Source organism: Euprymna scolopes, chromosome 28 (assembly GCF_053919585.1).
Source record: "Euprymna scolopes isolate OS-2025 chromosome 28, ASM5391958v1, whole genome shotgun sequence".
In the NCBI taxonomy this organism is placed as follows: Eukaryota; Metazoa; Mollusca; class Cephalopoda; order Sepiida; family Sepiolidae; genus Euprymna; species Euprymna scolopes.
This window is the reverse complement of record NC_136509.1, coordinates 60,001,319-60,013,457: the sequence shown is the minus strand read 5'-3', so window position 1 is coordinate 60,013,457 and position 12,139 is coordinate 60,001,319. Positions and strand designations below refer to the sequence as shown.

The 12,139-nt window shown below is 32.8% G+C and overlaps 1 protein-coding gene across 5 annotated transcripts in view; it reads left to right on the top strand.

Moving 5' to 3' along the window:
* Positions 1–12,139, top strand: part of LOC145249669 (coatomer subunit gamma-2-like) — a 344,043-nt gene that overhangs the window by 57,964 nt on the left and 273,940 nt on the right. For all 5 annotated transcript variants that reach the window (XM_080111454.1, XM_080111455.1, XM_080111456.1 and 2 more), the window contains 3 exons: positions 6,701–6,772; positions 7,147–7,226; positions 11,201–11,276. In XM_080111454.1, the coding sequence (XP_079967580.1) occupies positions 6,701–6,772; positions 7,147–7,226; positions 11,201–11,276 (228 nt within the window). The remainder of the gene's footprint in view (positions 1–6,700; positions 6,773–7,146; positions 7,227–11,200; positions 11,277–12,139) is intronic.

Sequence of the window (12,139 nt, the reverse complement as noted above, 5' to 3'; positions counted from 1 at the left end):
AAACACTCTTTAACCCTAACAATAACACTAAGTTCGAGTGGCAAGTCCCCCCCCCCCAACAAAATACCTCTGTAAGCCACATACAAGCATCTAAAACAAACAAACAAAAAATAGATCTTTCCTTAAAGAAAAATACACATAAAAATAAATTGGTTAACTGTCCTAAAATGCTAGAATGGTGAATTATTTTACATTAAATTTTTGTGAAACTAACCGCTCCCCCTCTTTTGTTAGCTTTGTCTCTGTCAAGTTTTCAGTATGTTCACACATAATTTTCCTTAGCCCTACAATTAATTCAAAGTCCGAATTGCAACCCTCCCCATATTCTCATTGCATAGAAACCCTCTTAAAACTACACATAATCATCTTAAAAAAAAAAAAAAAAAAAAAAGCATGCATATTTTCCCATAGAAAAAAAAAACCAGTTAACTGCCCTAAAATGCTAGAATGACCTGTAATAGGAAATTATTTTACATTCAATTCTAAAATAATTTGTTTATCTTTCATTAAAGTTTTTCATGGCATTTTATACATAATTTCCTAAAAAGGTAGAATCACATTTTGGAGGGGTGGTCAGAAGGAGTTGAGTGGGGTTAAACAGAAGGTGTTAATCTACAATAATACCAAAAAAATATTGCAATATATTCATTTTTAAATAGTCTTATGTTTAGATTTAAGTTTTTTGTACATAAAGGACATTACAATTCAACTTTGAGTTCTCCAACTTCTTTTCTGTTTATGGATACATGGCATTTTTAAGGAATTGCTGCATATTTATGCACATTTACTGCAGATTATTTGGAAACCATAAACTTTGGGAGATTTTCAGTTGCATATTCTGATTCCTTGTACAAAAATACATTTATGGTAAATTTCATTTCTTAGTCTTGTGTTTTAACAAAGATATGACATTTTTACTGAAAAAGTAGTGTAAAAAAATGTGACGAAATGCATATGGTCTTAAAGAGGGAAAAATATCCAAACGTGTGAGACACAAAAATAGCCATAACTTCCTTAATTTTAATCAGATTTAAAAAATTTAAAAAGATTCTTTCTTAGCTCATCAAGCTCTTTCTATGCATACCAATATTGAAATATTTCAAGCTATTTCAATTTTTTCATGTGTATTGCTACTTTACTGGAATCAAGGTTTTTAATTAGCTTGGCAATATCACACACAGCTATTTGCATGTCACATAGCATGTTTTCTGATACAAGAGGAAATATGGGGGTTGACGGCTTTGGTTGCATGGGGTATTATTAGTTGCAAAGTTCTTGGCAGAGAGTTTGGCTTTGTCTGATGCTGACAAGATTACCTCAGATCCATTGATGATGGTTAGGATTGAACACATGCTTCTGTTCAGGATCCTGTTTGCTATTTGCCTAAACTGGTGGGAACCAAGCCGCTGCTCAGCTACTTTGGACTTAACGAACTGAGCATACAACACTCTCGCATTCTTTATTACTTTTTTTTTTACAGTGGTTGCTGGCAATCCTAGAATCGACTTCAGTCTCAGTACAGCTTCCTTTTTTTTCCTTTGATCGTCTTTTCATAAAGGCAATACTATATTTTAAAAATTTCTTCCCTGTATGTGTCTTTACTCCCCTCTTCTGATGAGAAGCATTTGGCTTCGAAATGCCATGGCATAGTGAGGCTTCCCTATCCCGAAATATTGTAGTCCCTTTTGAACTGATAGCATGATACAATTTAATTGTAAATTGTTATTCTTTTGTTATCTTAACTTATTCTATAAAATTAGTTTGTATTTTTAAATATATTTATAATGTATTTCTAACCAGATTTCCAAACTCCCATTATCTGAATTGACTGGCGAGTCTACTCCCCATGTTATACAATAAAATATGATAATCAAATTCTGTAAGGGGAACTTGCATAAAAAAGCTTTAAATCTATTTAAAATTTTAACCACTTCTTAATCTATCTTTAAAATAGATATTACTAAAGAAAATTAATTTTTTTTATTGTATTATTTTATTCCATTTCTATATTCCATGCTATCTACCCTCTTGAAACTATTTTCCCAGATTGTTCTTGCATATCATTTTGTTTGTAATATATTAGTAATAGTTAGCAATATATGTATAGACACAATAGAAAAATTGAAAATACCCATCTCTTCTGTAGCATTCATCACCTTTGGTAAATGAGTTTGTATGTTCTAAATTATTAATACAGAAATCGAAAATTATACCGTTTCAATTAAATAAAAGGTAGTATTAAAATCAAAGCACACATTTGGCTCTTAAGGCAGATACTCTCTACCTTCCTCTTACTCTTCTCAAATAAATGCTAATCTTTGTACCTCAATTCATTTCAAGTGGGAACACTGTTTTTTAGCTAGGAGAACACAAGTTAAGTGCATCTATCTATCCGTGTGGTGTGTAACCTCTTTATGTAGATCTAGTCCCACTATTTCTTTTGGTTTCTTTGCTTTATATTCCCTTATATATTCAAGTAATTATTAATATCCTATTCATTTATTTTAAAACAAATTAGCTGCTAAAGCAGATTGATTCTCTTACAGTATTTGAAAGATACAATTTTTTGTAAATGTAAGAGGGGAATCTATCTCTAATCCTATGCTTCATTCATGCAGGGGTGCAAAAATACTTGTAGAAGCCAGGCGCATAGTTACCCCTCTTGGTGTGATGGACCAGTAGATCTTGTAAGATCATCCATCTAAGAGAAAGAAGACTGATAATAAAACTGGCAGAGGGAAGCCTCCTCAGTCGTGGTTGACAACCTTCTTCGAGCTGGTGACTTGAACAAAGTCCTGATTTGCAAACCTAACTTGCTTAAGTAGTAGATAGGCTTTGCCTATTGTCGGCTTTCACTTTTTTTTTTTTTTTGTCTATTAGCCAGACCAGAGGTACAATACCAGGGACTCACCAGAGCCACCTTGTGCTTGGCCTTGTTTTCTGACTAGGACATTGAACACCATTCCACAAATCCCTATTTTAAATTTCACTCTTTCTCTCAGAAACTAAGAAAATTTGGTTTGCTTGCATACCACTTGTGCTCACATGACTTATTTGGGGCGGTCTTGTCCGAGAGGTTGAGGGTAACTGATTGACAGTTTGTCTGGCTGCTGTTTCCGACTGACAGTACAGGAGCCCTAACTCTTTGGTAATGCTTAGACCAACTGCTCTGTCATCAGTTGTATAATATCGGGATAGTTGGAGTGCCATGTCGCGCATAGAAAGGGACCCTGCTGCTATATCTGGTGGGCTTTCACAAGACCGCAACTTCTAGATAAGACTCAGCTAATGGACCACTGTGTATACTTGGTGTCAAAACCGGCCCACTTTGCTCAACACTCTTCCCCTAACCTGAGATTAAACAAAAACATAATGAAATGACAATCCAAACAAGTATCACGATAAAACCAGACAACCACCCAAACAAAACCAATTTGCCTCCGCCCTTGAGGCTCGCTTTCACAAATATCTGTGGGGTTAGAGGTAATACAGATGATGTAGAGTCTTACTTTTTAGTAAACTCCCTGGATATCTTAGCATTAAGTGAAACAAACTTACACTCTTCAATTCCCTCTAACTACTTTAACATGACAGGATACCTCCCTTTTTGCTGTAAGGACTTGGATAGATATATGTAAGGGCATGGAGTCTATATTCATAGCACCCTTCCTAAAACTAGAGAGAAAAATTTTGAATTGGATGACCAGGCTTTTATGTGCTTTCGACTAACATTTCATCACTGCGTTAGTTACTTATATTTTCTCTACCGTTTTTCCTAAAGTCAGGATTGTACTCTAATCGGTCATGTCTCTGATAGCATAGCTGCAGCACTCTCTTTGGATAGTAACACCCAAATACATGTTTAATGTCCACCATAAAAATTGGCTTGGGTTCTCAGGTTACACAGATGCAGCTGGATGCTCTACTAATAGCTTCCCCCATTCCCTCACACAGACAAATGTTTCCAACTCACCTACCAGATTGTGAACCTCAGCAGGCTTCACTTTTAGACCTATTCCTCACCACAGTACCTGTGGATTGTTTTGACTTATGCCCACAGTCCACTTGGAAATGCAGACTACCTAGTGGTATCAGTTGACATCACATTTAAATCCCAACCTCAAGGTGAGGAACCATTGCTCTAAGCAACAAGGTACTATAAAAGGGCTGACTGGGAACCATTAGAGAACACATCCGAGATGCCCATGGACCGATATCTTATCACTTCCTGTTAAACAGTGTGCCAATAAGAAAACTGAATGGTGCAAAGCGGGCATTGAAGCACATGTTCCCACACGGAAGTATTATAGTAAGCCCCACTCACCCCTATGGTTCACTGCAGATTGTGCAGCTACCATTGCACAAAGACAGCATGCATTTCACCGGTTTGTACGTCATAAGTCAAATACAAATAGGCAAACATTATAGATGTTAGAAATCATTGTAAGAGTGAAATAACAACAGCCAAAAGAAAGCATGCTGAAATAATCAGGGAACACATTGAATTGCAAAAGATACGAATTCGTGATTTCTGAAAAATCTATAATAGTTTAGTGATTAAAGGGCAATCAGTAATTCCCCCACTGAGCAACAACCAAAAGGTTACATGCATGATAATGGAGAAGGTGGAACTGCTTGCCTGGCAATTTGCCTCCAACTTCACCATAGAGCCAACAAAGAACTCCCTCCCAAATTTCCTTATGTTGACTGAAGTCACATTAGATGATGTAAAAATCACCCCTTCTCATGTCCGCAATATCATAAAAAACGTAGACACCCCAAAGGCCTGATTTCCTCCCTGCTATAATAATTAAGAAATGTTCAGCTGAGCTAGCCTTTATACTTTCCAAGCTCTACAATAAATGCCTTGCTGAATCTTGCTTCCCTAATAGCTAGAAGATGGTGTCTGTGGTACCAGTGTACAGGAATTCTGGTGAAAGAACAGACCCTCTCAATTATCACCCCATTGGTCTCTTCCCCCTCATCTTTGAGACCTTAATTAATCAAGCACTAGTTCACCACTTCGCAAAAGCAAATCTTCTCTCTGACAAACAGTATGGATTCAGGCAATGTCGTTCTACTGCAGATATTTTAACATTCATCTCTGAACGCATTTACCATATACTGGATAAGGCGGGCAAAGCCATAGCTGTAACTCTTGATATATCCAAGGCCTTTGACAAAGTCTGGCACAAAGGGCTGCTAATGAAAATTAAATCATGTTATAACTGGACGTATACTAAATATAATTAGATCCATCTTAGACAATAGAAGCATACAGGTTGTCATTGACGGATGTACATCCAAGCAGCATAACAATGCGAGAGTGCCTCAGAGGTCGATCCTTGGACCATTATCATTCCTAATATTCATAAACGACTTCCCTGATAATATTGTGTCCGAGAGAGGTATATTTGCTGATGATATAACACTTTATAACATGTATGAGAGAACGGATGTACATAAATCTAAGATAATTGCAGAATCGTTAGAAAATGACCTCCAGACCATATCTTAATGGGGCCGCAAATGGATGGTAACATTTAATGCTAGTAAAACTAAGCTGCTCTCCTTTAACAATTACAAGACATTTCTACAACTGCCTATATCAATGACAAATAACACCGTACCTGAGAATTCTACCTTCAAACTCCTAGGCTTAACATTTGTAGGCAATATAAACTAGAATAAATACATAGACGACATTGCAAAGACTGCTGTAAAGAAGGTGGGTTCTCTATCGAACTAGAAGACTACTCACACCTGTGAGTATCCTGTACCTCTACAAGGCCATTATTCACCCATGCATGGAGTATCGTTATCACATCTGGGTTAGTGCATCTATCACTAGCCTCTCCCTCTTGTATAGGGTTCAAAAAAGAGTTGTCAATCTAATCGGTCCAACTATCCACTGAGCTCCAGCCCTTGCCCTACCGCTGTGCTTGTTTTACAAATATTTTAATGGAATGTGTTCTGATGAACTTGTTGCACTTGTATCCCCCCCTCGCCATACATATCTCGACAAACCCGCTTAGCATTAAGATCTCATCCTTTCACTGTTGAGGTCTCTAAATGCCAGAAATCTTTCTATTCTAATAATTTCTTCTCTTGAACAGCTAGACTTTGGAATTCCCTTCCTGCTACCTACTTCCCTGGTCGTACCGATATGCAGAAGTTAAAATGTTACATAAACCAACATCTTGTTAATCTTTCCTAGACATGGTCTTAAAGAGTAGCCTTTTACGTTCAAGTGGTGATACACCTTGTTAGAAGTAGACGTGAGTAAAAAAACAAAACAAATAAAGCTGGTATAGTATATATGTGAGTATATTTATCATACAAGTGAATGCTAAACATAAAACATGATATACATGAAAAGTAATTATAAAATCTATGCTGAATAGATGTGGGAGTCTAGAATAGATTTCCACATAGGAGGAGTCAAGGAGTTGGGAGTTGGAGTCACAGCTATCAAAGGAGTCTGAGTCGGTATCCTAGGAATTCTCGGAGTCTAAGTCAGACTTTTACCATCCGACTCTGCAACCCTGGTTAGAATTGTTGAAGTTGACATTAGTTCTTTTTTTTATCATATTTTTCTGATAAAATTCACAGAATAAAATCTTTAAAAAGGTGGGAAAAACCAAACATCTTTTTAACAATCATCTTAATGTCTTTTAATTTTTTTTTTTCTTTTCTGCAGGGAGAAAATTTTGGTCGAACTGAAGCAACCGAGGCATTCTTTGCTATGACTAAACTTTTCCAATCAAAAGATGTAAGTTGTTTTGAAGTACTCTTCAGAGCGGGGTCCCCTACAGCTAGTCATAAAACAAAAAAAAATTTCTTTGTATAATGAGAATCCAATTGCAAAATATAATCGATAATATAAAATTGTTAACATGTTATTTGATCTTATTTCTGCTTTTATTTCTTTTATTTTATGTAAGAATAACTTTTACAAATTTGACATTAACTTCTTTTTTGCTTTTTTATTTTTGTCTACTAACTTCTTGAAGCAAATATGTATTTAATGTTACCTCATAATGTAAATCCTTTAATTTGAATGTTTAAAAATTCCTGATGATGATTTTTAAAGTAGCAAAAATCTGATTTATGATTTCTCATTTTTTTCTATGAAATCCAAAAAAGGTTACTGTAAGACGCCTTGTTTATTTGGGAATTAAAGAGATGTCTCAAATTGCTGATGATGTCATCATTGTCACCAGCAGGTATGTATGTCTATTCACCTTTTCTCTGAAATAATGGATTTTAAACACTGGCTAATATTCTTGCACTTAGGAGGGAAATCTGAGATGAAAAATAATTTGAAATAATGTGTTAATTTTCTTTAAAATTAGAATCTGAGCAATATATTGTAGTTATCCCATTATTTAGGTGTTAAAAATATAAAATATATACATATTATATGATATGTATGTATGGATAAAAATCTGATATAATATTAAAATGAAGGAGGAAAACCTAAATGTTTGTCTTCAAGAGTGAAACAGCTAAAAATGATATATGACGAGAGGATCAATTATTTTTTGAGTATTTATGCTAAAGGTGAGATTATATTTAAATTCATGTAAATTAGAAAATTACATGTATGAGTATACATGTATACAATATATTTGATTTGCAATATATATAAAAATGCATGCATTATCTATATATATATTACACACATCGGAAGCTACAAACTAAAAATTAACCAGCATCCAAATTATTTTTATTAATGATAGTTTTTGATAGTATTTTCTGTGTTGTATTGGTGGGGTGGGAAATAAGGGCAGATTTAATTAATGTATTGATTTTATAAGATTTGCGTTTTTTTTTTTTTTCGGTTGATTAACTGTCGGATATATACTAGAGAATCAAAATAATGAAAAGAATATGCTGTTGTCATAGCCCTAGTGATGACCGTACTCCATAATACGCAAGAAAATGGCTTTGAGCATGTTATTTGTTTTTGTTTTTTATGTCTCTCTTGTGTTTATAAAATCTCCTGTCCAGATGGTATTGAGTTTCGCCAATGTGGATTTTATCACGATCAAGACAGGGAATCGAGTATATATCAGTTTTGACAATAGATGTCGGCTTTAGATTTCTGAACTATTGTAATGTAGTGAGGTTGTATATATTGGGGAGGACATAAATTGTGTATATATTTGAGTTTTATTATTGTCTAGTATATGAGAGTAATCATCTATCTCCAGTTTCTATGTGTATGTACATATGCAGTTCATGACAGGGCAAGAATATATATACATGAATACTTTTACAACACAAAGGATGAATAACACTTATTTGGTGGTTTTAACATTTGGCCAGTTGGGAAACATATCTATCCATCTTGGATCTTGTTTTAATGGAAAGCTGCAATGAAAATTCTCCCTGAGAACGACAGAGCCTCGGTTATATTTCCATTAACTTTTTATTCCAGAATGTTTTTTTTTCCCCCCCTTTTGGAAAGTTGTAATGCTGATCCTAGATTCCTACATTTGATAGGCATTGGACTCCCTTGTTTGCTTCAAGCCATTACGATCGGTCAGCTCTTAAACATTGTCTCTCCTTCAAACTCTAAACACTAATTTTCATTTATCTCAAAGACCATCTCTCTGTTTAAACGATGTCATTAGTATACATCACTATATTGTGGAGTTTTGAAGGTGTGCTCAGTATTCAAATTCCTTTTTCAGATGTTCACTGCTACATATTAAAGCTTTGAGATAAAATTCCATTACAATGCTTGTTTTTATTCTATCATTGTGGCACAAATGGAATGTATATAGTCATTTTTATTAGTTGGTTTACAATGAACTTTGTAACTTAGTTTATTGTTTATTAGTTGAATATCAAAAAAGGTATGGAATTTTCTTTTTCCAAAGTAGATGTAATAGTAGGTTATAATTTGTTTAGTTTATTAGTAATGTTTTTCTTTTAGAGAATTTAGGAAAGAAAATCCAGATATGCATCTAAACCATGTATCTGTAACTAAAAAAATGAGTCTGTTTTTTTTTTTTAATTTTTTTTTTTTGTATATATTGCAAATTCAAATATATATGTACACTCACTAATGTAATTTACTAATTTACATAAGTTTAAATGTATCTATCTCCTTTGAGGAGTTTCTTTGTGCTAAAATGCATTGACAAGGTCACCCCAAAAGTTCTAACACATTTTTCCAATAATCTCCTCATTTTTCCCTAACAAACTGAACAATACCTCCATTCTTTTGCACTTTTCCTAAAAATAAAGTGATTAAATTACAAAATGTCGCTAAATCACTCACAGATGATCTACACACAAACCAAAATCTTTTGAATAATGCAGCTTCAATAATCAGACTGGATTAAATCTTTGAATTTTACCAATAACAAAATCTTAAGAGAATCAGTCCATGAAAGCTTGTATAACTCTGACTGGAAATTGTCTAGACAGAACGAAACAGATCTTTCTATAAAGTGTTAAATTCGATGTCATTATTAAAAAAAAAAGTTGGGAGTGAAGTTTTAAGTGTTGCAAAATCATAGCTTATTAAGACTGTCGAAAAGTCATGCTGATGATAAAGATGACAAAATAATAAATGCAAAGTAATTCTAATAAGAGTATAGTCAATGATCATGTGTAATAATAATAATAATTTAGTAATTAAAGTAACAAATTTAGTAATATAAAAAAAAATTAGTAATGGAACTAAACATAATAGCAGCAACAGTGATAGTGACACGAATGATTGTCAATCATATACCGACATTGATAAAATGTAAATATATATATATACATACATACACATACTTACCCAAATTTATACATACATAAGTACACTCATAAACACACAAGTATATGTATATATATATATATATATATAAAAATTTTTTAACCCCCCCCCACACACACATATATATATATATATATATATATATATATACATACATACATAGACAAACATAAGGACAATTACATACACATATACAAATTATAATAGATGCTACTACCGCTACCACCACCCCCTCTACTAATAATAAAAAATACCTAGTCAAAGAATAGTAATGCACCTAAAGAAAATTTAAAATGTATTGGTAAAAAATATATATATAAATAAATACATAAATACATAAATATATCAATATAAAAATATACATATCCAGAGAAATATATATAATTTAGGTGTACTATTTATGTATGTAAAAGAAATAACAGCCAATAGTGGTATTGATTATTTCTATAATTCTCCAGATAAAAGCAATAAACTAGCTAAGACACAAGGATAAAGTAAGGTAGAATGGGTTGAAAAACTACAATAATAACAATGTATAGTAATAATAAAAACATGTATAGTAATAATAATAAAAAAAAAAAATTCTAACATGTTTTTATTTTAAATTTTAACACTGGGACTACGTGATTTCAAAATTGTAATACTTGTATTTTGCCCTATGTTTGCATTGGAAAATCAGCTCACTCACTTGGTTTTAGGAATTAAAAATTGATATTTTCTAGAATAAAGAAATTTAATAAAAATAACTTGCTTGTAAATGTTACTTTTTCCAGCCTACAAATCATGATATTGAAAATTAATAAAGGAAATTCTGTTGGTTAACATGTTCCATATTAAACCGGAAGTTAATTGTTTTACGTGTTGTCTGCTAAAATATGAAATTTTTCTGGATATATATATCTATATATGTCTTTTTCATAATATTTCAAGCCAAAGTTAAGACTTTTACTGTTATATTTCACTTGAATAATGATCAAACAAAAAATTTAAAAATATATTTGTACCAAGTTTTTTTCTTCTTGAATTTTAACGTGTTATAAGACCTGTTTCTTGTATATCTACGACGCCATTGTTATATTCTCATTTATTTTATGTTTTGGTTATTTTGTGACCTTCAAATCAAATTTCGTCCATTTTATTCAGTGTAAAATAAAGAATGTTTATATGCTATTTATATTTATGATACTTCCTCTTCAGTATAGAGTAAAAATTATGAATTAATTTCATTTTAGTAGTTTTCATCTGCATTTTTTGTAATGGGTGCCGACAATTAGTTATTTTATCCGAAACTGTTTAGGAAATTGTGAGTTCACAACTTCCCAGTTTTAATTTTGTGTAATTGAACACAATTTGCTTGGATTTAAGTTCAGTAATTCCTTAGTCCATGATGTACCAATCATTTCTTTTTTATATTTTTAGTTTAATGAAAGACATGACTGGGCGTGAAGATCAGTTCCGAGGACCGGCTATCAGAGCGTTATGTTCTATCACAGATGTAAGTATTACATCTTTTCATTATTAATATAGGTTATCCAAACAGAACTCAACTTTTTAGTTTTTGTTTTGAAGGATTTTTTTTTCTTTGGATAATTGAATCAAAATTATTTACAATTCAACAAATATCTTTATCAAGAGCATATCACTTTTATAATTGATTTTTTTTTTTTTTTTTTTTTTTTCCAAGTACTTTAAACACTATCAAGGCGCGGTCTTTAAAGTACTTGGAAAAATCAATTATATTATGAAGATTGAAGGTTCAATTTTTAGTGTGTGCAATGGAAAAATACAATTGCAAATTATTTAGGACCTTCTATTAAGTCATGGCATGCTGAAGGAACAAGAGCCAGCCACTCCATGGATAAAACAAAGGGTTCCATTTGAAATTCTGGTACAGATTCCAAATTTTGACAAGTAACTTTCTAGCATGGTAGAGAGCCCACCTTCTTTGCAGCAGTCTTGGTAATGCTCTCAATGTGTCTGTTCCAGTTCATGTTCTCTGAACATTAAGTCGAGGAGTTTGAAAGAAGTACTTTGAGGTAATGTTTCTTTAACCATAGCTATTGGTAATTGAGAAGGTTTCTTGTAATTTTTGAGAGAAACAAGCTTAGTTTTGGCAGTATTGAATATGACCATCCATTTTTGTCCCCATTCCACTACAGATTGGAGGTTTTCCTCTGTCATTACTTTAGATATGTGTTCATTCGTTTTCCCCTCGTGTCTGTTATAGAGCATGGTGTCATCAGCAAATATGCCCATGTCAGAAACAATTTTTATCAGGGAGGTTATTTATGAATATTAGGAATAATAAAGGTTCAAGGATCGGCCTCTGAGATACACCCACATTTAGATCACATCATT